Source organism: Lithobates pipiens, unplaced genomic scaffold, assembly GCF_037356315.1.
Source record: "Lithobates pipiens isolate NorthernLeopardFrog02 unplaced genomic scaffold, aLitPip1_a1.2 Scaffold_18, whole genome shotgun sequence".
In the NCBI taxonomy this organism is placed as follows: domain Eukaryota; kingdom Metazoa; phylum Chordata; class Amphibia; order Anura; family Ranidae; genus Lithobates; species Lithobates pipiens.
This window is the reverse complement of record NW_027507758.1, coordinates 294,819,501-294,847,237: the sequence shown is the minus strand read 5'-3', so window position 1 is coordinate 294,847,237 and position 27,737 is coordinate 294,819,501. Positions and strand designations below refer to the sequence as shown.

Sequence of the window (27,737 nt, the reverse complement as noted above, 5' to 3'; positions counted from 1 at the left end):
ATTCAACTTAGAAGGGGACACTGGTACCTGTAGGAATGGTGAGCCTCAACCCTACAATGTGGACAACTAATCACCCACCTTAAGGAAAAAACAAAATGACAAACCAAATAGGCAGTGGCGTAACTAGAACTGGGCCCCGATGCAGGAAACCATGGCGGGCCCCGACCTCCGGACAGGGCTCTTTTCTCCGAGCCCGATGGTGGAACACCAGGGCCCAGTCCCAAGTGGGTGGCTGCATATAAAGGAACCGATTTAAAAAACATCAATTACAGCCACTGTGCCCATCAAATGCCACCACTGTACCATCAAATGTCACTACTGTGCCCATCAAACTCTGCCGCTGTGCCCATCAAATGCCACCACTGTACCATCAAATGTCACTACTGTGCCCATCAAACTCTGCCGCTGTGCCCATCAAATGCCACCGCTGTGCCCATCAAATGCCGCCAGTGTACCCATCAGATGCTGCCACTGTGCCCATCAAATGCTGCTACTGTGCACATCAAATGCTGTTGGTGTGCCCATCAAATGCTGCTACTGTGAATCCCCACCGCCCGCTCACTGTCTGCCCGCCACTTACCCTGTCTTGGTGGGGCAGCGGGTAACGGCCATGAGCGGGGTCCTCCATGCAGCTACTGCCATCCTCATATCCTGTCCTCTCCTCCTGATGGGCGTCCAATAGCTGTGTCTATCGTTTCAGCCAATCAGGTGATGGGTAACAGACCCGCACACCTGATTGTTGGAGAGGCGGTTCAGTGTTAGGAAAGTGAATATTAATTCACTTTTCTAACACACCTGGGTAGACTGTGAGCATCAAGCATGGCGCTCGCAGTTCACCTATTTTGAAGCCTATTATAGCCCATGGCTCTAATCAGGTGCTGCAAAAACACCCCCCGCCGCTGTAATTCAGGCACCCGGCACACCAAAAGGGACCAGACACCTAAATATGGGGGTGGCAGCGGTGGCCATGGATAGATTTATGCTATGCATGAATCTATCCATTGGTCATAGAGGGGGTGGAACCTGTGCACCCTTTTGGATGCACCGCCACTGATAAACACATGCACACACACATGCATACATACACATACATATATGAACACACACACACACATACATGCATGCTCTCACACACACACATACAAGCATGTTCACACACGCACATACAAGCATGCTCGCACACACACACACACACACATTAATGCTCACACACACACACACACACACATATACATGCATGCTCACACACACACACATACATTAATGCACACACACACACACATACATTAATGCTCACACACACACACACAAGCATTCTCACACGCACACACATACATGCATGCTCACACACATACAAGCATGCTCACGCACATACAAGCATGCTCACACACATGCACACACATGCAAGCATGCTCACACACACATACATGCATGCTCACACACATACATGCATGCTCACACACACACACACACACATGCTCACACACACACATACAAGCATGCTCACACACACACGCACATACAAGCCTGCTCACGCACACACAAGCATGCTCACACACACGCACACACAAGCATGCTCACACACACACGCACACACAAGCATGCTCACACACACACACACACACACAAGCATGCTCACACACACACACACACACACACAAGCATGCTCACACACACACACACACACAAGCATGCTCACACACACACACACACACAAGCATGCTCACACACACGCACACACAAGCATGCTCACACACACGCACACACAAGCATGCTCACACACACAAGCATGCTCACACACACGAGCGCACACACAAGCATGCTCACACACATGCACATACAAACATGTTCACACACGCACATACAAGCATGCTCGCACACACACACACACATTAATGCTCACACACACACACACACACACATATACATGCATGCTCACACACACACACATACATTAATGCTCACACACACACACACACACACACACACACACACACACATACATTAATGCTCACACACACACACACAAGCATTCTCACACGCACACACATACATGCATGCTCACACACATACAAGCATGCTCACGCACATACAAGCATGCTCACACACATGCACACACATGCAAGCATGCTCACACACACATACATGCATGCTCACACACATACATGCATGCTCACACACACACACACACACATGCTCACACACACACATACAAGCATGCTCACACACACACGCACATACAAGCCTGCTCACGCACACACAAGCATGCTCACACACACGCACACACAAGCATGCTCACACACACACGCACACACAAGCATGCTCACACACACACGCACACACAAGCATGCTCACACACACACACACACAAGCATGCTCACACACACACACACACACACAAGCATGCTCACACACACACACACACACACAAGCATGCTCACACACACACACACACACAAGCATGCTCACACACACGCACACACAAGCATGCTCACACACACGCACACACAAGCATGCTCACACACACGCACACACAAGCATGCTCACACACAAGCATGCTCACACACATGCACATACAAACATGCTCACACGCACATACACACATACAAGCATGCTCACACACATGCACATACAAGCATGCTCACACATACAAGCATGTTCACACACACACACACACACACACACACACACACACACACACAAGCATGTTCACTCATACAAGCATGCTCACACACACACATACAAACACAAATACAGTAGATAGTCTTATTAAAAAAAACAGCAGACATTTACCTTGGCTCTTCCTGCCAGGTACTGCACTCTAGGGGGAGACAAAGTGTGACTAATGCAACTAATGTGAGGAGCTCCCGCACAGTGCCAATTTCAGTTCGGCTGATGATCGTGAGCTCCTCTCAGCCTTCCCTCCTATCGAAGGGTACAGGGGGCCCTCGGGCCCCCTGCAGGAAGGGGCCCGGTCGCCATGGCGATCTTGGCGACCCCTATAATTCCGCCACTGCAAATAGGAAATAATTTGAAATAATTAAACAGTCAAAGGCTTAGTAGGGCACATCCTAACCCTTGGCTTCAGGGAGAGTGAGGTCCATAACATAAGGGCTTTACCTAGGCTGTAAACTAATCTCTAAAAGAGGAATTGATTTGAGAGCTCCCAGGGAAGTAAATTAAAATGAAGGAATGGAGAAAAGAAGGGTATCCGCTACAATCCTTTAAAATGAGAGGGTAGGGTGATAAACAGCACCGATGTAGGAGGATAGGCAGAGGTGAGGGAAATTGTCAAACATCAAAAGGCCATCAAAGAAACAAGAAGCAGAAGGATGTAAAGGAATTCTTGTGATTCACACACAAAATTGTTTCAGGAAAGTGATAGTCATGGTAAATAAAAAAAATCACAATCTAAGTATAGTAGATATAAAGCATTCATTTAACCGCTTAAGCCCAGGACCATTTGGCTGGCCAAAGACCATACCACTTTTTGCGATTCAGCACTGCGTCACTTTAACTGACAATTGCGCGGTCCCAAAAAAAATTGACGTCTTTTTTTCCCCCCACAAATAAAGCTTTCTTTTGGTGGTATTTGATCATCTCTGCGTTTGTTTTGCGTTATAAACAAAAAAGAGCGACAATTTTTTGAAAAAAACGCATTATTTTTAACTTTTTTCTAGAATATCCCCAAAAAATATAATATTTTTTCCCTCAGTTTAGGCCGATACATATTCTTCTACATATTTTTGGTAAAGAAAAAAATCCCAATAAGCATATATTGATTGTTTTGCGCAAAAGTTATAGCGTCTACAAAATAGGATAGTTTTATGGCATTTTTATTCATTTTTTTTACTAGTAATGGCGGCGATCAGCGATTTTTATCATGACTGCGGCATTATGGCGGATACGTCGGACAATTTTGACACATTTTTGGGACCATTGGCATTAATACATTGTTCAGTGCGATTAAAATTGCATTGATTACTGTAAAAATGTCACTCGCAGTGAAGAGGTTAACACTAGGGGGGAGTGAAAGGGTTAATATGTATCCTAGGGAGTGTTCTAACTGAAGGGCGGGTGGGACTGTGCAGGGAAACTAACAGATCGCTGTTCATACTCTGTATGAACAGACGATCTGTCAGTTCACTGCTCAGAGAACCAGAAACTCTGTGTTTACACACACAGCTCCGGGTTCTCCATGTGCCCCGAGCGATCGCGGGAGCCTGGCGGTGATCATAACCGCCGGGCACTCGCATCGGCTCAGGGAGCTAGCAGGGGGCATGCTTGCGGTGGCGCGAAAGCTCCCCCTAGTGGCCGTTTGTTACCGACGTAACACAATGGCCATTCGTGCAGCCGAGCCATGCTGCCGCAGTACAAACATTTAAAATGTGCTCCTCAAACATAGCTGGGGCTTGTCAGCAAGGCAAGGTACCAGGACGCAGTCTAGGCAGACACACAGGCTAGGCAGATGGTCAAAACCTGGAATAGCTAAGGAGACATCAGAGCGTGCCAATCTTAGGCTGGCTATACATTATACAATTCTCTTGAACTATTTTCCTTTAGATTTATCAAAACCATATAATATGGGGTCAAACCGCAACACTTTCAATTTGTAAACAATCAGGTAGACCCTTGCACTAAATAATTGAAGGTAAATTTAAAAGAACTTGAACCAGAAAATTGTATAATGTATGGCCAGTTTAAGTGCAGCAATATAGGTATGATCATCAGTGCCCTCATTATCTGTGCAGGTCTCCCTGTGAGGAAATGCTACCGATCAGCTCTCCTCTCCTCACATGCTGTCAGTGTGAGGAGAGCAAAGCCTATAACCAGCATTTTCTTGTTTACGTGTGATCAGCTGTGATTGGCACAGCTGATCACATGGGTAAAAAGCCTTGTCATTGCCTCTTTATTGGGTAAAGAGCCTCTTTATTGCCTTCACTCTCTGCGCGCTCATGCAAGAGTGGGAGGACATCCCGGAACAAGAGAACCACCTTGCACCCATTATTTTACTATATGGCTGGCGATGGTTAAAGGTCTTGTGGATATATGTGAGGACTGAGGTTCACACTGCGGAACTGAAAGAGACCCCAGAAAGGACAATCCTATAGTACAGGGATATGCAATTAGCGGACCTCCAGCTGTTACAAAACTACAAGTCCTATCATGCCTCTGCCTCTGGGTGGCATGCTTGTGGCTGTCAGAGTCTTGCTATGCCTCATGGAACCTGTAGTTCTGCAACAGCTGGAGGTCCGCTAATTTGCATATCCCTGCTATAGTATATTGTAAAGCTCTGCATAAACTTTTGCCACTGTATAATATAAATCCTGTATAATAGTAATTGGGGTCCAATGAAATTTGTTGTAGGTGATGGTCCCTTCTAGGAAAACCATAAAGGGGCTGCTTTTAGCAGTCAAGGGATATGGGCTGAGGTTGCCCATTGCAGCAGAACTGTCCTCAGTGCGTCTTTGTTGCCATAAGTAGCAGGGAACAACTAGGCCCAAAATTAGGCATTACCTGGCATTGTGACTATTCCTAGCAGCTGGTGTTGATGAGGGTTGCAGGTGGCCAGAGGTGACCAGGTTACAGTAGGCAGGCAGTGGAGCCAAATTAAAGACTGGATATCGGAGAAGCTGGAGCCACAACAGGACAGTGCACTTCTAAGCTTAAAGGTGGGTTTGCATGCTTAACACTCTACCTTGTAGTTGACCTCAGTGCTCCTTTCCCGTAGCCTTAACCGTGAGATCCACTGTGATGGTGGAAACATTTTTAAAGTCTGCTACTGCCAAGTAGCTTCCAGTGCTTCAGTCTGACCTACCTATACTCACTGTTTTAGTTCTTAGAGACTGGGCACACTGCAGACTATGCCTTGGCTGTAAACCTGGAAATTTCTGTGTAGTTAAAACAGTATTATACATTTGGGGAAGTGTCATAAGTGAAGTCCAGTGTCCAAAGGTTGCAGAGCTTAGTGAGTGAAGGTCATGCACCAGACTGAGGAAATATCCACATGAAATCTGAAGGCTTTATGCACAAAGTGAATCTTCAGAGACTGGGTCACACCAGTGGGTATGCTCTAGACCTGGAGAAAATATTCCATACCTGACAGTGGACAAAGTACCACAATGCAGAACTTGTGCTACATGATGACACAATTATATCTTTTGCCATGTCCATAAGCTTACTCACAAAGGGATTCTGGGTGACACTAGAGGCTTTGATACAGCTCTGGACCTGAACAGTGCCTAGAGGATAACGAACGTTACAGTAAGGTCTGGATTATGCCAAAATGCAGAGCCTAGTGCCTGAAGGTCACATTCCAGGTTAGCCCCACAATGTTCAGTCTAGCAGGGTACGGGTATGGCCTCCAAAGGTTTTTCTGAGGATTTGCCAATACAGATGGCTGCTGTGAAGAGACGAGCAGCATGTTCGAGGTCTTGATTAAAGTTCTCAAAAACAACAATATCCACAGTGAAATGGATATCTTGACTGAAAAGAAAAATCGCAGTAAAAATATCATTTGAGTTTTCCACTGCAGGACACTAGCAAAAACTGAGGCATTGTGGTTCAAGGCAGGGTTACATGGGGGCTGGCTTAATGGTTATTTTAGCTATGCCCAAATCTTATGTAGGCAGCATTATAACCCATATGTGCAATACTTATTGAAACCTGTTTCCCTCAATTAACAATAAAGCGAGCATCTTTTACTGAGTTCTAAATAAATAATATGACTCTGTAGTATTACTATTGCTTATCTTTCATATGAATATGTAGTTTATGCTGCTTTTTTTTTATGTATTAGTTCCTCCTCCCAAGCACTGTATCACTGTAGTCAGTTGATAGGAGGACATCACTAAAGCATAATTTTTAATGCAATTCCTGAAAGTGTTTAAACTGAAAAAAAATCTTTTTTTTAATTTTTTATTTCCTATCCTAGTGTATAAATTCCTAGTTGCGTTACTGGATTCTAGACACCAGAATGTCTGCTACTTTGCCTGTGGGGTACTGACTAATTTGACCTCCGACCGCATTGGTAGAATCCTACTGAAAGAAGAAGGGACAATTACCAGGTAAGGACATTTTTACAACAATACTCCTATATGTATTCTATTTTGGAAGCTATTAGCTTTTCTAGATATCAGATTGGAAACTATAATAGCAGTGAGCAAGTGGAGGGCTTGTGGCATTTGTAGTGGTGGAATGTGGATCTGTGTTTGTCCCTGTATTGTGGCCCAGGAGTCCATAGTTATACTCTGTAATTGTCAGCGTTAAATATTTAGTCTACACGGCGATCTTCATACACTTTCTTACCAGCCTCAGAGCAGATCTCCTCCATTGGCACTCGCTTACGTTAACGTGGTTTGGTCGCTAAAATACCCTCAAGATGACCTTACTGGTCAGGGTGCTGTACTTGTTGCAGGCACTTCCCATTTGCCTTCCCCCAGTGTTCAAGAGGGTGAACTCAATGTTCAGTGATTTCATCTAGTCCCACCGTAACTCTCGTAACAGACTACAACTCCTCCACCTTGCAAAACATAGGGGAGTAGTTGGCCTCCCAGATGTGAGCGCTTATTACAGAGCTACACACCCCACCAGACTGGTGGACTGGCACTGTCACTCAGCATCGAAACATTGGGTGGTCATGGAGATGGAGGACTCTGACGGCACAGCAAAGAGTGGCTGTGGATTCCATCACCACTCCCAAAGACCCCTCACTGATCACCCTACACTGGGTAGCACTCTTCCGGTGGCCAGGGATACATTCAAACATACTTTAGTGTCACCACTGCCCTCTCCTATGGTACCGGTATTGGGCAACATAGAGTTCCCGTCAGGCCTTCAGAATCCCCATTTCCAGCCATTAGTCACGAGTGGACGTCTACGCTTATGTGATGGGCAACTCACCTCCTTGGCATGGGCGTTTGCCACTAATCCCCCGGTAGACTTCTGGAGCGGCTTCCAGCTACGCAACTTTGTGCGTAGGTGTCATTGGACACAAGGCGCTTTTCGCCAACTCACAGAATTAGAACCCCTGCGCTGCCGGGGGGGGGGGGACCAGTCCGCCATGGCCCCTCAATACTATATGCATCTCTGATTTGACCAGCGGAGGGATATATCCCACCCTTTCTAACCAGATGGGAGGTGAGGAGATCTGTACAGTCAAGCACCTGACCAATGTTGACCTGGAAGGGAACCCGGCGGCCTGTCTGCTTCATCTTTCAGACAGACCAATCGGGAAATATAAGGCCTCTCTCACAATCCAGCTACTAAACGTGGCCAGAGCATGCATCCCCCTTTGTTGGAGATCGGAAAACCCCCCCATCAAAATCTCTTTGGTTCTCCAAGGTAAACGAATTGAGAGACATGGAGGATCTCACAGCGACCTTCTGAGAGACCCGGCGACCCTGGAACCACTTTTTATACACTGATGCTTATTTACAGGAGGTGGCACAAACGAGCTAGCATTCCCGGATCTGGCTCTACTCCCTGAGTGAGAGACCCTCTACTCCTTCTCTCTTCCTCTATCCCCGTATACACCCAGCTCCTTCTACTCTGGATTCTTCTACTCCCACATCCACCCCCACTCGGGTTATTCCCCTGGTCCTACCCCCCCCCCCCCCTTCTTCTTTAGTTATCCTTTGGAGACCCAGTGATGGGATATGCCCCTCAGATATGAAGTATATCCTGGTATATATTCCGCTTCCATTTTGCCCCATCCCTGGGCTTAAGTCCAAGGGAAGTATTACCTCCCGCTACGCTACCTGAAAATCCTAAGCTCAGTTGCTCCTTTCTATTGTATGTTTATACTTTACTTTACTTCAGTTCATCTCGTGGTTTCACGCATTAAAGCACATAAGCCTTGTCCTCTCTATAAATGTATGATAGACACCCCAGTGTGGTGCACTGAGCACTATCTACACAAACGTATCCGTTATTATGACTGCATGTTTTGTGCAATGCTGGGCCTGTTGTTTTCTGACTCTGCCCTTGATTACCTATCTGTTATTGGTTTGAGATTCTGTAAACACTGTTTCTTTTGACTGTTACATGTAACTTTCTTTGGCAAATAAAGGAATTACAAAAAAATTAAAAAATTTGGATTATTAAAGTGTATGTAAACCCACTATTGTACAGTATGTTTGGCATTATGCATACAATTTTCCTATGCAAATTTTTGTTAAACTGTTGCAAAATTTCTTGCCTGGAGATTCTGTCATTAACAACACTTTCCATTTCAAGCTAAAAAAGCTAAACCACTGCCTCGCAAAAAAAATAAAAAAACATAAAAAAAAATAGGTTTAAGCCTTTAAAGCTGTATCCAGTGAGACATAAGGCCAAGCATACCTAAAGCAGAGCTCTAGGCTCCTTCAGAAAATAAGTCAGCAGCTACAAATACTGTAACTGCTAACTTTTAATACTAGGACACTTACCTGTCCACGAATAAAGTGGTGTCTTCACCCAGGCCGATTTTTTTTTTTAATCAGCTCTTGGGTGCTGCTGTCCCCATCTCAGCCAACTGGCAGTGAAGCCTTGTGACTTCACAGCTGGTTCCCTACTGCGCTGCGCTTTGTGAATAGCCCGGAGGCATGGGAAGGAGAAGGGGAGGCGAACTTCCAATTGAGTTTGCCGTGGCAAGCTCAGCCAGAAGTGGGATTCAAAACCAGGTACCCGCTGAAGGAGGAGCCATACAAGCAGAGCTTCCCCTTTGGGTTGGAGCTCTGCTTTAAAATAGATTTGGGTTTTACAAACACTTTTAAGTGGTAGGTTCATGAAATAAAGCAAACAGATTTCCTCCATTTCCCTATCTTCTGATTCACAACAGCCGCTTGGCACCTAAGTGCAGGGCACAGGTGTGCTTGAAAGGTGTGGCCCTCTCACATTGCTCCATTAGAAAGGTCAAAGAGGGCTTCTTTTCATAGTTTCCACCTAGCCACTGTAAATGTACAGCCAGGCAGGACAAGCGTTGTTCCGGGAGAATGCACGGGTTAAAAAAAAAGAAAAACATTTTTATATACTGTCATCAGAGCAAATGCAGTGTCACTATGTTGTATAATGGCTGGATGGTCTGCTATCCCCTCCATTATCTCTGATCACTGCCACAGCAGAACGTCATCAGACCAGTGCTGTCAGTATCTGTAATCACTGCCTCACCAGTCAGTGTCCCTACTTACCAACATCTACTCCGTGTCCATAATTACTGCCGTACCACTTAGTGCCTCTGATCGTTGCCACACCAGTCGCATTACCAGTCACCATCACACCACCATTCATTACACCCGATCACCGCCACACCAGTCAGTTTCTAAAACGCCAGCAACCGTGTCTCTGATTGTCCTCACACCAGTTCCAGTGTCACCAGACTAGTGTAAGCCAGTAGCCATGTTCCTGATCACTGCCAGTGCAGCTGTTGCCTTTGCCTTCGCCTGTACGAACCCTGGCCTGTTTATTGATCACTTTTTTGCCTGCTGTCTGGAATTGATCCCTTTCCTGTTTGCTGACCATGTCTCTGCCTGCAGCCTGAGCTGACCCATCTGCACTTCCAACTGACTGTTCCTGTCAGACACCAGTCCCAGCCACCCCCTGCGGCTTATAGGAACTCAAACTGCTATAGGTGATGCTACACGAAGGCAGGCCATATATGGAGCAAAGTCCTTTCCTCCAACCACGGACAGTGGTGTTGATAGGTGAATTCCTCCCGCCATGCCATTGTTTTCTACCAGCGGGGTGGCGCTGAGGGAAACCGTCCCCGCCTGGAGAAGACAATCAAAATTAAAATCTGGCAGGCTGGTTGTACTCAAATTGATCAATTAATCAACTTGATACATTCAGCCTGCCCATACATGGTTCGACTCTCCTCTGGTTTCTGCTGAACCAGGCCAGATTTGAACCGTCTATGGCCGGCCTAAGCTACAGTTAGGTCCATATATATTTGGACACGGGCACAATTTTCATACTCTTGGCTCTGTATGCCACCAGAATAAAATGAAAACAAAACAATCCAAATACATTTTAAATGCAGACTTTCAGCTTTAATTCAATGGGTTGAACATAAATATTAAGTACAATTAGGAACTGCAACCATTTCTATACACAGTCTACCCCCCCCCCCCCCCCCCATTTCAGGAGCTAAAATGTAATTGGAAAAATTTATATCATAAATAAAATGTAAATTTTTAGTATTTTGTTGAGAATCCTTTACTGGCAATGACTGCTTTAATTCTGAAAACCATGGATATTACCAGACTTGGTTTCCTCCTTTCTGATGCTTTGCCAGGCTCTAACTGCAGATGTCTTGATTTGTTCTTTGTGGGTCTTTCTGCCTTTAGTTTTGCCTTCAGCAAGTGAAATGCCATCCAATTAACTTTGCTGCATTTGGCAGAATCTGGGCTGATTGTATATCTCTAAACACTGGAGAATTCATCCGGCTGCTTCTGTCTTCTGTCACATCATCAATAAACACTGACCCAGTGCCACTGGAAGCCATGCATTCCCATGCGATCACACTGCCTCCACCATGTTTTACAGATGATGTTGTGTGCTTTGGATCATGAGCTGTTCCAAGCCTTTTCCACACTTTTTTTCTTCACGTCATTCTGGTACAGGTTAATCTTCCTTTCATCCATCCAAATGATGCTTTTCCAGCACTGGTCTGGCTTTTTTAGATTTTTTTGAGCAAAATCGAATCTGGCTTTTTCTTCAGGCTTATGAATGGTTTGCACCTTGTGATGAAACCTCTGTATTTGCTTTCTCTTGATTGTAGCCTTTGACAAAGCTACACCCACCTCCTGGAGACTGTCCTTCACGCGTCTGGATGATTGTTTTTTCTTTACCATAGAGAGGATCCTGCGATCATCCACCACTGTTGTCTTCCGTGGTTGTACAGGCCTTTTTATGTTGCTAAGCTTACCAGTGCTTTTTTTTTTTTCCTCAGAATGTACCAAACTGTTGATTTGGCCACTACTAATGTTGCTGCTATCTCTCTGATGGATTTGTTTTTGAAGCCTTACAATGACCTGTTTCACTTGCATGGACAGCTCCTTTGAACACTTGATATAGGTTCACAGCAATAGATTGCAAATGCAAATACCACACTTAGAATCAACTCTGGACCTTTTACCTGCTTAATTGAAGAAATAACAAAGTAGCCTAACCCCTGGCCATGAAACAGCTTTTGATTTAACTGTCCAATTACTTTTGGACCCTTGAAAAGGGGGGAGTGGGCTCTTCTTAGGAGCTGTAATGCTTAAACCCTTCCTCCAATTTGGATGTACATACCCTCAAATTAAACCTGAGTGTGCACTTTCAGTACATATCCATTACAGAACTATAGCTTGAATATGTTTTGGTAAATACCTGTAAAAATCTAAAATTGTGCCGGTGTCCAAATATATATGGACCTAACTGTATGTTCCCTGAATTTGCCACCTTGCACGTGCGCATGCACTCCACGTGTTTTCCGCGAACTCTGTTTGCCAGTGGCCTGCGATCATGAGAGGGAGAATGGGGTGATGCCTATGTAAACAAGGCATTTCCCTTTTCTGCCTAGTGACATGACAGGGATCTACTGCTCCCTGTCATCTGGAGCAGTGATCACTGTCTTGTCAGTGGTAGCCCACCCCCCCACAGTTAGAATCACTCCCTAGAACACACTTAACCCCTTGATTGCCCCCTAGTGTTTATCCCCTTCCCTGCCAGTGTCATTTATACAGTAATCAGTGACTTATTGCAATATATATGATTGGACACAGCCGGTCACATGTACTGTCTACGTGAACGGTGCGTGTAGAGTGGCGATCGGGGATGAGGCTTGTCATCCTGATATAGCCCAACCCCAATTGCAGAAAGAGAAAATGAAATTGGCTCTTTACCACGTGACCGGCTGTGTCCAATCACAGCCGGTCACAGAATGTCAACAAACCTCTGTAACGAGATGCTACCGGGTTCTCCTCCTCACACATGAGAAGGAGATTGTGGTAACATCTCGTTACCACTTAGTGTACACCAACACACACTGATTACCCCCTAATAAAGAGGACCTGTCACCAGCCATCAAAGTATCTGTCATCACCCATCACAGCCCAACTGAGTACCCGAGTACTTGTCCCAGCCCATCTAAGTACCTGTCCCAGCTCATCTGAGTACCCGAGTACCTGTCTCCAGGCCATCGGAGTGCCTGTCACCAGGCCATCGGAGCACCCAGAGTGCCTGTCGAGCACCCCGAGTGCCTGTCAGCAGGCCATCGGAGCACCCCGAGTGCCTGTCAGCAGGCCATCGGAGCACCCCGAGTGCCTGTCAGCAGGCCATCGGAGCACCCCGAGTGCCTGTCAGCAGGCCATCGGAGCACCCCGAGTGCCTGTCAGCAGGCCATCGGAGCACCCCGAGTATCTATTTGCAGCCCATGCCTCATAGAAGACACACTGGTGTTTGTTTTCTAAAATGGGGTCATTTTGTGGGTAATTCCATTGTCCTGGTGCTCCAGGACCTTCAAAAATGTGATGGGTAGGAATGACATGAGATGTGTAATTTATGTTCCTAGAACGCCTGAAGGTACTACTTCAATGTTGGGCCTCTGTATTTGGCCAGGCTGTGTAAAAGTCTGACACATGTGGTATAGCCATACTCGGGATGAGTAGCATAATGTGTTTTGGGGTGTAGTTTTTGCTATATACATGCTATGTATTAGAAATATATTATAAATGGACAACTTTGTGTAAAAAAAAAAAAAATGAATTTTCTTTCCACGTTTTATGAAGACTTGTGTAAGAAAATTAACCATTCAAAAGACTCATAGTGCTTCATAGAATATACTTTGGGGTGTTTGTTTTGCAACATGGGGTCATTTTGTGGGTAATTCCATTGTCCCAGGGCCTTCAAAAGTGTAATATGTCGATAGGAAATTAGAGGTGTAATTTATGCTCCTAGAATGCCTGACGGTGCTCCCTGCATGTTGGGCCTTTGTATGTGGCCAGGCTGTGTAAAAGTCCCACACATGTGGTATCGCCATACTCAGGAGGAATAGTAGAATGTATTTTGGGGTGTAATATTTTTGCTATGTACATGCTTTGAGTTAGAAATATCTTTTAAACTGACCACTTTGTGTAAAAAAAAAAAAATGTTTTCATTTTCTTTTCACTTTTTTCCAAAGACTTGTGAAAAAAAATGAACTGTTCAAAAGACTCATTATGCCTCATAGAATAGACGTTGGGGTGTCTGCTTTCCAGAATGGGGTCATTTTGTAATTCCACTGTCCTGGTGCTCCAGGGCCTTCACAATGTAATAGGTTGTTAGGTAATTAGAGGTGTAATTTATGCTCCTAAAACCCCTGACGGTGCTCCCTGCATGCTGGACTTCTCTGTGTGGCCAGGCTATGTAAAAGTCCCACACAGGTGGTATCGCCATACTCGGAAGGAGTAGCAGAATGTATTTTGGGGTGTAATTGGAAGTATGCATATGCTGTGTGTAAAAAATAACTTGACAATTTTGTGAAAAAAACTAATTCTTAATTTTCCCAAGAATTGTGGGAAAAAATTACAGCTTCAAAAAACTCACCATTACTCTTACTAAATACCTTGGACTGTCTGCTTTTCAAAAATGGGTCATTTTGGGGGTATTTGTACTTTCCTGACATTTCAGAGCCTCAAGAAATGAGATAGGCCATCAGTGCATCAGGTGTGATCAGATGTGATCAATTTTCAATGATTTGCACCATAGCCTGTAGACTCTATAACTTTCAAAGAGACTAAATAATATCCACAAATTTGGGTTATTTTTACCAAAGTGATGTAGCAGTATAACTTTTGGCCCAAATTTATGAACAAAAATGACGTATTTGCCAAATTTTATCATAGAAACTAAAAAATAAGTGTGTTTTTTTTCAAAATTTTCGCTCTTTTTTCACTTATGTCGCAAAAAATAAAAAAAACCCAGTGGTGATTAAATACCACCAAAAGAAAGCTCTATTTGTATGAAAAAAAATTTGTTTGGGTACAGTGTTGCATGACTGAGTAATTGGCATTCAAAGTGTGAGAGCGCTGAAAGCTAAAAATTGGTCTGGGAAGGAAGGGTGTATAAATGGCCTGTATTTAAGTGGTTAAAATCCCACCATTTATCTCACAAAAGTGAGTACATCCCACACATTATTGTAAATATTTTATTATATCTTTTCATGTGACAACACTGAGGAAATTACACTTTGGTACAATGTAAAGTAGTGAGTGTACAGCTTGTATAACAATGTAAAATTTGCTGTCCCCTCAAAATAACACCACACACAGCCATTAATGTCTAAACCGCTGGCAACAAAAGTAACTACACCCCCCCATAAGTGAAAATGACCACATTGGGCCTAATTAGCCATTTCCCTCCCCGGTGTCGTGACTCATTAGTGTTACAAGGTCTCGGGTGCGAATGGGGAGCAGGTGTGTTAAAATTTAGTGTTATCGCTCTCTCTTTCATACGGGTCACTGGAAGTTCAACATGGCACATCATGGCAAGGAATTCTCTGAGGATCTGAAAAAAAAATTTGTTGCTATACAAAAAGATGGCATGACCCTGAAACTAAGCTGCCGCACGGTGGTCAAGACCATACAGCGGTTTAACAGGACATGTTCCACTCAGAACAGGCCTCATGCTCAGCCTCATATCCAGAGGTTGTCTTTGGGAAATAGACGTATGAGTGTTGCCAGCATTGCTGCAGAGGTTGAAGGGGTGGGGGGTCAGCCTGTTAGTGCGCAGACCATACGCCACACACTGCATCAAATTTGTCTGCATGGCTGTCATCCCAGAAGGAAGCCTCTTCTAAAGATAATGCGCAAGAAAGCCTGCAAACAGTTTGCTGAAGACAAGCAGACTAAGGACATGGATTAATGGATGTTCTGTGGTCTGATGAGACCAAGATAAACGTATTTTGTTCAGATGGTTTCAAGCGTGTGTCGTGGCAACCAGTTGAGGAGTAAAAAGACAAGTGTCTCTTGCCTACAGTCAAGCATGGTGGTGGGAGTGTCATGATCTGGGGCTGCGTAAGTGCTGCTGGCACTGGGGAGCTACAGTTCATTGAGGGAACCTTCGGAGACTGGGCCACAGGGCAGTATTCCAACATAACGACCCCAAAAACGAATCCAAGACAACCACTACCTTGCTAAAGAAGCTGAGGGTAAAGGTGATGCACTGGCCAAGCATATCTCCAGACCTAAACCCTATCTGTGGGAACCTCAAATGGAAGGTGGAGGAGCGCAAGGTCTCTAGCATCCATCAGCTCTGTGATGTCAGCATGGAGGAGCAGAAGAGCACTCCAGTGGCAACCTGTGAAGCTCTGGGGAACTCCATGCCCAAGAAGGGTTAATGCAGTGCTGGACAATAATGGTGGCCACACAAAATGTTACCCCATCTGGACATTTTCACTTAGGGATGTGCTCACTTTTGTTGCCAGCAGTTTAGACACTAATGGCTGTGTTGAGTTATTTTGAGGGGACAGCAAATGTACACTGTTATACAAACTTTACACTTACTACTTTACATTGTAGCAAAGTGTAATGTCTTCAATTTTTTTAAAAATATTTTATTCTATCTTTTCATGTGACAAAACTGAAGGGTATACTCACTTTTGTGATATACTGTATGACGTTGGGTGCCAGGATATGAACAGCCGCGAAAAAAAGCTGCAGGGTAATCGGGAGCGTATTTCGCTATCCTAGCAGGAACTACAGTAAATACCAACAAGAAAGCGCCTTATAATTTGTTTCCACTGCAATAACATTAGAGGAAGCAGATTTAGCAGCTAACCATATACTGAACCATTTTAAGTATCATCGAATAAGCAATTTAGATCTTGTTCCCATTTAGAAACATAGCTAAAATTTGTTTATAAAGAATCTAAATAAGTTCTCTGATATGTGGAACATAATTATATATATGCTCAAAATGTGGCATCAGGGAAAACAGTGCCTGATTGTAGGTATGATTGGAAAAAAATGTTAATCTGTAAATAGCGGAATAATTCTGATTGGCAAGTCCATAAGTTTCACATAGAGTGGGAAGAGAGCGTAAAGAAGATGCGGATACAAATTTATATAATCTAAATAGATTAGCTGCACTCAAGGCAGGGTAAAAGGCAGGGTTTTTAATAAAATATAAAAGTGGTATATGGGGCGATTATTTATCTATCCCAGATGGATAAAGAGTGTTTCGTGATAGGATTGCAGATAGAGGTATGATCAACTGATCGACCTAACCATAACATATTAGCTACTGAGATAGGATGACCATTGACGGATTCAATTGCTACGCATAGCGGAACTTCCTTTACTTGGGTAAATGTGCAAGGTGAGCTGCACGATAATAGGCAGAAATATTGGGGAGACCTAAGCCTCCACGTTGTTGTGGAAGATAGAGTGAATTTAGAGGTATGGGGTTTAGCTGTGCCCCATATAAAGGAGATAATTCTACTCTGAATAAGTCGTAAGAAATAGCATGGTACTGAAATGGGCAGGACTCTAAAAAGGTAGAAGAATTTGGATAAAATAGCCGTCTTGATTAAATTCATTTTGCCTATTAAGGAGATGGGGGACCATTGTGTTAACAATTCAGTAACCTGTTTCAATATGATAAAAATTTAATTTGGGCACAGTGTTGCATGTCTGAGTAATTTTCATTCAAAGTGTAACAGCGCTGAACACTGAAAAATGGCCTGGGTAGGAAGAGGGTGAAAGTGTCCGGTCTTGAGGTGGTTAAGGCTGTCTTAGGCTACATTCACGCCTGCGATTTAGGCTGGTGTGAATTGAAGCACAAAAATCTTCTGATTTCTGCTGCGGCTTGGTACGGCCACCAGCCCCGTTCACTGATAGTTTGTTGCTGGCCGCAGGTATTCACAGCTGTTTGCACAGTAAGCAATTACCTATGGTGATTGCTGCTGGCAACACATAGTTGCTGCACCGCTGTCACACAGAAGAGCGAGTCGCGGTCCTGTCTGATTCAGGTGTGCACTGGCCCTAATAAAAACAAATTTCAAATTCAATTAAGTCATCCTGTTTTTTTTCCAAGGTAAAACAGTGTTTGCAGCCATTAGTTTAAAACGTAGAATCCATTATGTTCTTCAAAGTACCAATTTCCCTGTTGCCATTTCCTCTTTTTAGTATTAAAGCTTCCTCATTTATTTACCTCAGTAACTATGTTAAGAAACATTTGTATGCACGCTCCATATGTTCTTCCTCTGTCTAAATATAAATCTGAGATCACATAGTACTTTTCAGTTTTCAGAGAGAACACATTGGCTTATTTATGTAAAACCACATTTTCACAAAATGCCAAAATCAACATAAACAACCCCCCCCCCCCCCATCCTGCTAGCACTAAGGGTTAGTGGCAATAAATGTAGAGAATTATATTCAGATGAGTAGATGTAAAGCCAGTGTGTGTGTGGGATTTTTCGCTCTAGGTGGACTGTTCAGTGGATCTACAGAATTTTGTTGTCTGGCTTCATTGCTTACATTGCATTGTTTTCATTTTGAAACTTTTATTCTGTCATCCCATTAAAGTGATGCTAAACTCTAGTTTGAACAAAAATGTTCAGTTAATCTTTTTGTTAAATTGTTCTCATCGTCCTCCAACTATGTGTGTGTGTGTGTGTGTGTGTGTGTGTGTGTGTGTGTGTGTGTGTGTGTATGTGTGTTTTTTTTTTGTTTGTTTCTGTGATTCAGCTTGGAGGGTGGCAGTTTTTTTTCTCCATCCATATGTAGCCCCTCTCTTGCTCCCACCTCAAACCACCTTGGACATCGACTATAGATTATGGGATGTGAAGTGTGCATAGAGCAGTGTACATGGCCGCAACGAACATCCATTGCTCATTCCAAACAAACAGAAGCGAGGAGGGAAAAGGAGACGTTCAGGAGCTCACCGAGGAATATTAAGTAGTGGTGGTGTATGGAATTGTTTGTTTTGGAGAATAAGGATGTATATAGCGCCAACAAAATGGGACAGTACAGTTACAATGCAATTTAATAAAAGAGGAATCAGAGGGCTCTGCTCTTTAGATCCTACAATCTGAAAAGAAGGGTTAAGTAATACAACCACTAATAACTGTGGGGGATGATCTGATGGAGAAAGTAAAAGTCTACTAATATTAGTTAAGAGACAGGATAGACCTCTCTGAAAAGATGGGTTTTCAGGGATTGCTGTAGGTGGCTAGAGTAGGAGATAGTTGGACATATTGGAGTATGAAGTTCCAGACAATGGGATAGGCTCTGGAGAAGTCCTGTAAGAAAACGTGGGAAGAGGTGACAAGGGAGCTAGAGAGCAGAAGGTGTTGAGTGGAACGGAAAGTATGGTGTCGTATTTTCAGAGAGAGTTGGTAACAGTGGCAGCTGGTGCTCACAATATTTTGGGAGGCGCAAACAAACTTAAAAATACTGAACCCCCCCATCAAATGCAGCCACTTGTGCCCATCAAATGCAGCCACTGTTCCCTCTGACCCCCCCCCCACACTCGCCTCTGGCTGCAACCCCGCCACAAGCGGATCGTGGCTCTGGCCCCTCCCGCGTGTAGATCTGGCATCCGAGAGGGGGGTGCCAGAGCTGCAATCCATTTGGGGGGAATGCAGCCAAGGGGATTTTCCTCTCAGAGCGGCAGCGACCTCCACTCCAGTGCGAGTCTCCTCGCTCCTCTTCCTAAGCGCCAGGCATCCAATAGGGTGGCCTGGCGCTTTGGCCAATCAGGAAGCAAGGAAGCAGGTCTGATGTCCTCCCTCCTGCTTGGCGGGGAGGAAGGTTAGTGTGAAAATAGTGAAAATTTGCTGTCGTCACACAATTGGGTGGGATCAGGGCACACTCTATCTGCGCCCCGAGCCCACCCTACTTTGAAGCCTATTAGAGTCTTGGGCTCTAATCAGGTGCTTCAAAATGTACCGCCCCGCCATAGGAATCCATGCATCCGGCGTCCTGAAAGGAGCCAGGCACATGGATGGGGGGGGCGGGGTCCGTGCGCCCACAGTGCATGGGCCCACACTGGTTGTTAGTGAATTTTATTTGTTGGGCGAGTAAAAGCCAGTGAAGGCATTGGTAGAGATAGGTAGAAGACAATGAATGGCTGGTAAGGTGGATGAGCCTGGCAGAGGCATTTAAGATGGACCAATGAAGAGAGAGCCTATGTAATGGCCAACGAAGAAGGAGTTGGCCATTACAGTCTGTAGGAAAAACTGGCCGCTATAGGGGTGAGTATATGTTGTTTTCTATTGCAGGGGAATAAAGCTTTTACAGTTTTTATACAGTCCTTACAGGGTCTCCTTAGGTGGTAGGTCACACAAGGAAGTAACCTGTTTTAATTCATGGCAGGAAATAATGAATGTGAGAATACTCATGTGCCCTATTGATTCAGATGTATGAAGTGTAAATTGTAATGATATGTCTACTTTAATGTACTTCATAAAGGTTGGTGGAATGTTTACGAGACTTTGGTCCCTCAGACTGGCAGCTGGCCACAGTGGTATGCAAAGCTTTATGGAACTTCAATGAGGATGTAAATGAGGCAGAAACGGTTATTGGTAATGAAGAAACCAATACACTTTTGGACCTCTTGGCTTCTTTTCTTGGTGAGTAAACATTTATATACTCTGTGGTCTAATAGGGTAGTGTTGCAGAAACCAAATGATTTTTTTTTCTGCTATAATAGAAACCTGACCCCAATCTAACACTCACATGAAAAGATAAATGCATTATCAGGAATGTAATTATTTAGAAATTGTTTTAAATACTTAAATGAATTTTAGAAGTAGTTCTGTCATATTTTTTAGTTGAAGTTACATTTAAAGTAGAATTTATATATTTATGTGTTTGTTTTTTTTTAAGATGAACAAATCACTGAGGATTGCTGCTGGAATGTAGATTTACTGGAATATCATAGAACATGCTGGGAAGTAGAATTTAAACCTGTGGCCATAAAGCTATTGGACAAAATCCACCATCATCATTCCTATCTGGAACCTCTGCCTGAGCCTTTCTAGACTTTTTGCTGATTGCACATGTGTACTGGAAATATTAATGGTGATTCTTTTAAAAAACAGTACATGCTCAGTGTTTTCAACGTCAAGGCTGGGTTCACACTTAAGAACACAGTCCAGTGCGTCTCCATTCACCATTTCAGCTCCGATTTCAACCCGAATTTTGGGCTGAATTCAGACCCAAAATACGCACAGGACTCCTGTGCAGTTCACACTGAAGCCGCTGCGGAGATGTGTGAACTGGCTTCATAGAGAGTTGGTCACAATCTCCTGCTATGCGAATTGGATGTGGAGAAACCCGCATCCAATTTGCAATAGTGTAAACCCAGCCTAAAAGTTTCAAATTGATATTAGCTGCTGTTTGAAAATAATTTTTTCTGAAAGCCTGCACTTCTTTTCATACAATCTAAATAGAGAAGTTACTACTTAAAGTGAATCTATAGTCAGAAAATTTAATCATGCTAGATCCCCTTTGCAGATATAGCGATGTAAAACATTAAAAATAATATACTGTTTAAAGTGGAAGTAAACTCCAAGGCATAATGTGTATCTATAGGTAAGCCTAATAGGCTGAGCAAGCGGATGTCCACGGGGCGGATCATCAGGGATCCGTCCCGTGTAAAAGAGCCCTAATGAGCTAGTATGCACAACATACTAGCTCATTATGAAATACTCTTCTTAGATCAAAGTCCCCACAGAGGCCCCAGTGCACAGCTCCGGTCGGCGACAGCGCTCCCAGAGTTACTTCCGGGTATCGCGAGCTCCAGTGCTGTAATTGGCTGGAGCCGCGATGACCTCACTCATGCGCATGTGTGCGGGATCTGCCGGTAATGGCACACTCGCTGAAGCAATGGTACGAACGTGCCATTGCTTCAGGGCACATGCTGATACAGGGGATATCTCCTACCTAAACCATGCAGGTTAAGGAGATATCCTGGGTAGCTACAGGTAAGCCTAATTATAGGCTTACCTGTAGAAAAAAGTGGCTTGTAAGGGTTTACAACCACTATAAAGCATAATTAAATCCTTCTATTCTTTAAAGCCAAGGAAGCTGCTTTTGTTTGATCTACAACTGACATGGTACTGCACATGTGATCACATGACACCAGCCATTTGATGGCTTGATAGTTTGGTTAAGGACACAAGCAAAAATGACAGTTGGCAATCCAGGCATTTCAGGAATGTAACTGTTTTTTGAAACTATTAAATTGATGAGTTTAGTTCCACTTTAAGATTTACTGCTGTTCAGCAGAATTGCAGCCTCCAGCAAGAAGAAACAGGAACAATGCTGGAGACAATTTACAGCACACACTAATTTTGGTAGCATAATTATTAATGCGAAATGTATGTTCTTTGCTAAAGAATGTTATTTATTTATTTTTTCATCATGTTGTTATGGGTAAAGTTCCTTTTAATAGCCAATTTAAATTAAATGCGCTATTTTCTGGCGGTGTTGGGAAATAAAACTTTATTTTGTTCAATGCTGATGTATTGTTATCTGAAGTAAAGTTGTGCTTATAAGTTTACATATCAATTTATGATTTCTTGGCCATTTTTCAGAGAATATGAATGATGACACAACAAATTTCACTCGTGGTTAGTGTTTGGCTGAAGCCATTTATTATCAATCAACTGTGTTTACTCTTTTTAAATCATAATGGCAACAGAAACTACCTAAATGGTCTGATCAAAAGTTTACATACCCTGGTGTTGGCCTGATAACATGCACACAAGTTGACACAAAGGGGTTTGAATGGCTATTAAAGGGTAACCATCCTCACCTGTGATCTGTTTGCTTGTAATTAGTGAGTGTGTATAAAAGGTCAATGCGTTTCTGGACTCCTGGCACTCTTGCATCTTTTATCCAGTGATGCACTGATGTTTCTGGATTCTGAGTCATGGGGAAAGTAAAAGAACTGTCAAAGGATCTGCGGGAAAATATAGTTAAACTGTATAAAACGGGAAAGGAATATAAAAAGATATCCAAGGAATTGAGAAGGCCAATCAGCAGTGTTCAAACTCTAATCAAGAAGTGGAAAATGAGGGGTTCTGTTGGTCTACCTGACCGTGGTTTTGTTTCAAGTAAAATTTCAGCCACAACTGCCAGGAAAATTGTTCGGGATACAAAGAAAAACCCACAAATAGCTTCAGTTGAAATACAGGACTCTCTGAAAACGTGGTGTAGCTGTTTCAAGATATGATAAAAAAACAACACAAGATACTAGCGCTTTAAAAGATACTGGTGTGTCCTTTTCAGTTCAGTCTGTATTGTTCATTAAAATAAATTCAAAACAGTTTTTATCAAAGCAAGATGTTTTTTAAAAAAGTTATCTGAGAAAACAGTACTTGGAATTTGCTGAAAATCCAGAAAGGTTGCTTGCTGTCCTTAGAGGATAAGGGATGTATGTGCACAATCACCTGCGGCAGCTGCTTCTTTAGAGTGAAGTCATCTCATGAATAGGATACCAATAAAGGAATATATAGAAGAGCGCCAAATCAGTAAAAAGTGCATTTATTTTATACAATTAATAAAAGTCTCACTTACATCCATAATTATTATTGTCCTCCGTTTGATAGTCAAAACACTGTTCCCTTTTTCTGGTGCTGTTACTGGATGAATCCTCCTCCACAGCGTGCTAGGGGAAGCTCTGCTGTGTTCTGTGATGCACAGAGACTCAGACTGGCTCGTAGACAGCGTGTGACGTCAGCCGGGGGGGTACCCAAAAGCACAACGCGTTTCTGAGCTTGCGCAAGCCTCGTTCCGGCATGCGCGCTCCTTTCTCAAGCTATACGTGCACTTGAGAACTTCCCTAGCGCGCTGTGGAGGCGCTCTTCTATATATTCCTTTATTAGCTGTTTCAAGATGCACACTAAGGAGGTACTTGCATGGTCGAGTCGCCAGAAGAAAGCCATTACTACGCAAATGCCACAAAGTATCCCCCTTACAATATGCCAAACACCACAGACAAGCCTCAAACCTTCTGGCACAAAGTCATTTGGAGTGATGGCCACAACCATAAATGCTACATTTGGAGAGGAGTCAACAAGGCTTATGATGAAAGGTACGGAGGTGGATCGCTGATGTTTTGGGGATGTGTGAGCTACAAAGGCACAGGAAATTTGGTCCAAATTGATGGCAAGATGAATACAGTATGTTATCAAAAAATACTGGAGGAACATTTGCATTCATCAGTCAGGAAGCTGAGCATTGGACGTACTTGGACATTCAAACATGACAATGATCCAAAACACAAGGCCAAGTCCACCTGTCATTGGCTACAGCAGAATAAAGTGAAGGTCCTGGAGTGGCCATCTCAGTCTCCTGACCTCAATATCATTGAGACACTCTGGGGAGAGCTCAAACGTGCAGTTCATGCAAGACAGCCCAAGAATTTCCAGGAACTGGAGGATTTTTGCCAAGCAGAATGGGACGCGTTACCATCTGAGAAGATAAAGATCCTCATCCACAAATACCACAAAAGGCTTCAAGCTGTCATTGATGTTAAAGGGGGCAATACACGGTATTAAGAACTGGAGTATGTAAACTTTTGATTACAGTCATTTTGGCTAGTTTCTGTTGTCATTATGATTTTTAAAAAGAGTTGATTAAAAATAAATGGCTTCAGCCAAACACAAACCATGATTGAAAGAAAAGTTTGTGTTTATCATTCATATTCTCTGAAAAATGGCCAAGAAATCATAAATTCTGCCAGGGTATGTAAACTTATGAGCACAACTGTATATTGGGCATTTGTGACTCTGTGATAGGGTCCTATCATTCTGGTAAGAGTCCATCTTTACATGGTGGTGGATCGCGTGGTGCAATCAGATCACTTATGAATTTGGATTGCATGGGTCTCATGAGAGCATGGACATTTTTTTTCTTTTTTTTTTACACATTAATTTTAAAATATAGATAGATATATATACTATTCCTTTAGTAATGTTTCCACTTTTAGCGCTGCATTTATTTTATATTATCAGAATTAGGTTGACTCTTGCTTGCAGACTCATATGTACTGTATGTAAAGACAAGGAAAAAGAAACCTTGCCACCGACTAAGTGTAGTTTATTAGCTTTCATAAAAACAAGGATAATATGTACTCACAATGTGTGATCCAAAAAGCAGCAAGTAATGCAGTTCCACTAAATGACAGCCTTTTCCCAGCCCAGGCTCTCTCATGCAGATAGCCTCTGGTCAAGAACCAGAAGGGCCGATGTGGGATGCATGTTGGTCATGGCAGAAGCAGGGCACAAGACCATGCTTCAATTGTTCTTTTGCCTTCCTCTGGATCAATCTGTAGATATGGGATTGATAATAAAAAGGTTTTCTTTTTTTTTTTTCTTAAATACTAGATGGACTTTTTTTTATTTATTTTATTATTGAGCCTTACTAGCTATGTAACTGTGTATGGGAGAAATACCTTGGCTAGTCTGCTGGGCATGACCACATCCAGGTACTCTAGGTGAATAGACCCTCAGTCTGCACAAGGGCAGTAGAACCTGTCCAAGAGTTCCAAAGCAGAGGGACTATTTCCCTTATATGCCATGTTAGATATGTTGCCCACAATGTTGCAGACAAAAAACACAGAGCGGAAGAGAACCTGGAACTACCCAGCAGTTGTTTAGCTGGAAGGGGAGAGCCATTTCCTGCAGCCACACAGATTTGCAGAGCATTTGTGGAGAGCAGTCCCATCCCAGAAGCTGGGAAAACAGTACAAAAAAAAGGATATAGTGTCCATAACAAATGCGGCAATGGTCCACAGTTCCCAAAGGCTTTAGAAGCAAGGAAGAGTTGGGTTTCACACCTACAGTGTCCCCAGGCAGACTGCAGCCAAGAACTCCTGCCAAGTTCCCCTAAATGGCTGCAACAGTGACAAGTCCTCTGAAGTTATACAAGGAAGCCTAGTCCCTGCACAGCCAACACTGGACCACCACAGTGTGGGGAAGGGGAGGCGAGAAGCACCATACCCCACATACAAGGTAGGAGAAAACAGTGAGGGAGACCCACTACTTATCACTACGCTGGCCAGGTTAGGATCCTGAGGTTCTGTTGGCAGGAGAAACAGGACACCACAAACCATGACTGGGGCACTGCTCACCTTGGGGAAATCCTTTGGCAGAAAAGCCTTAGATCGACTAGTCATTATGGTCCTTAGGAGCAAAAACTCTAGACTGTCGCAGCTGATCTCATATTTAGCAAAGAACTGTATGAGCTTGATGACTGAAACGGGAGAGACTACAAGGATACTATCCAGCCTGTCATCCAGCAGCTTGATAGATCACCTTCAGTGGAAGAGCTCAATAAAATGGATCGCTTCTGAGGAACAAAATAGAAAAAAACATGGAACTAAAGGACAGAAGGGAAAATTAGGTCCTAAATCCTTTATACTATGTCAAAAACTTTACTCTTTGGGAAGTAAGGGGCTTTGGCCACCAGCAGGGCCACCGCTAGACTAAGCTTTTGTTTTGTGCTTGGTGCCCTAATGCTACATGTGGCAATACAACCCAACCATGAAGACCAGAGAAAGCCATGTCCATCAATGAATAAAATAGAAATGCGAATTTCCTAACAGTAATTTAGTTCACTAGCTTCAGTGTTCAGTGAGTCACTGGCCTGAAACAAATGTGCAAAATAGGAGCTTATACTTTGATTATTGCTTGCTTATTTTGTGGGACAGGTAGGTAGCAGGAAGAGGGCAATAGCATCCTTCCTATGTATGTCTTTTTTTTGTTTTTGTTTATTAATGAACCTGTGCTGTGCCCAAATGGAGAAAGGCACCAGGTTTAGTTTAGCCCTTGCTCAACAACAGCACACTTGCACTTCCTTTGCTACCTGCCATTCAGTTGTTGTGAGAAGGGCAAACCATCATATGTAACCTACAATTCACTTAAAGTATATTTAATCACTTCAGCCCCAGAAGGATTTGCCCCTTTAATGACCCGGCCATTTTTTGTTATACGACACTGCATTGCTTTAACTAGTTAAGGACCAGCCACCGCAGTTTATACTGCGGCAGGTTGGCTTCCCTGGGAAAATCGCCATAGGTGTTGCGTCAGCCGCCTTAGGACCACTAGGGGGCGCCGTGATGTCTGTCGGGTACCTGCGATCACTCCTGAAAGAGACAGAATGGAGATCTGTCAATGTAAATAGTCCCTCTCTCTCTCCGTCCGGAGAGACGAGACAGATCTGCTGTTCATACTGATTATGAACAGTGATCGGTCTCCTCCAGGCAATCCCATCCCTCCACAGTTAGAAACACTCCCTAGGACACACATTTAACCCATTTATCGTCCCCCTAGTGTAAACCCCTTCCCTGCCAATGACATTTACACAGTAATCAGTGGCTATTTTTAGCTCTGATTGCTGTATAAATGTCAGTGGTCCCAAAAAAGTGTCAAGTGTCCGATCTATCTGCCGGAATGTTGCAGTCCTGCTAAAATTCGCAGATCACTGCCATTAGGCCGCGTACACACGGGCGGACTGTTCGCCCAACTTTGTCCGCTGAACAGTGTTTGGGCGGACAGTCCGCTCGTGTGTGGGCTTTCAGCGGACAGTTTCAGCGGACAGTTGGACGGACAAGGTTTTTCGGAATTTCCGAAAAACTGTCCACTGAAACCTTGTTTCAGCGAACAGTCCGCTCATGTGTAGGCTTGTTCGTCAAACAAAGTTGCGCGCATGCTCAGAAAGGATTTTCACGCCGAAAGCTATAATGCAGTGTATAGGACGTCGTATTTTTCGTCCCGTCGT

The 27,737-nt window shown here is 43.7% G+C and overlaps 1 protein-coding gene across 2 annotated transcripts in view; it reads left to right on the top strand.

Annotated features, from left to right (window-relative positions):
• The window catches only part of ARMC2 (armadillo repeat containing 2), a 171,107-nt gene extending 148,640 nt beyond the window's left edge, over nucleotides 1-22,467 (top strand). For both annotated transcript variants that reach the window (XM_077487147.1, XM_077487148.1), the window contains exons 16-18: nucleotides 6,935-7,067; nucleotides 20,418-20,578; nucleotides 20,835-22,467. In XM_077487147.1, the coding sequence (XP_077343273.1) occupies nucleotides 6,935-7,067; nucleotides 20,418-20,578; nucleotides 20,835-20,989 (449 nt within the window). In that variant the 3' untranslated portion in view covers nucleotides 20,990-22,467. The remainder of the gene's footprint in view (nucleotides 1-6,934; nucleotides 7,068-20,417; nucleotides 20,579-20,834) is intronic.
• Nucleotides 22,468-27,737: the final 5,270 nt, after the last annotated feature.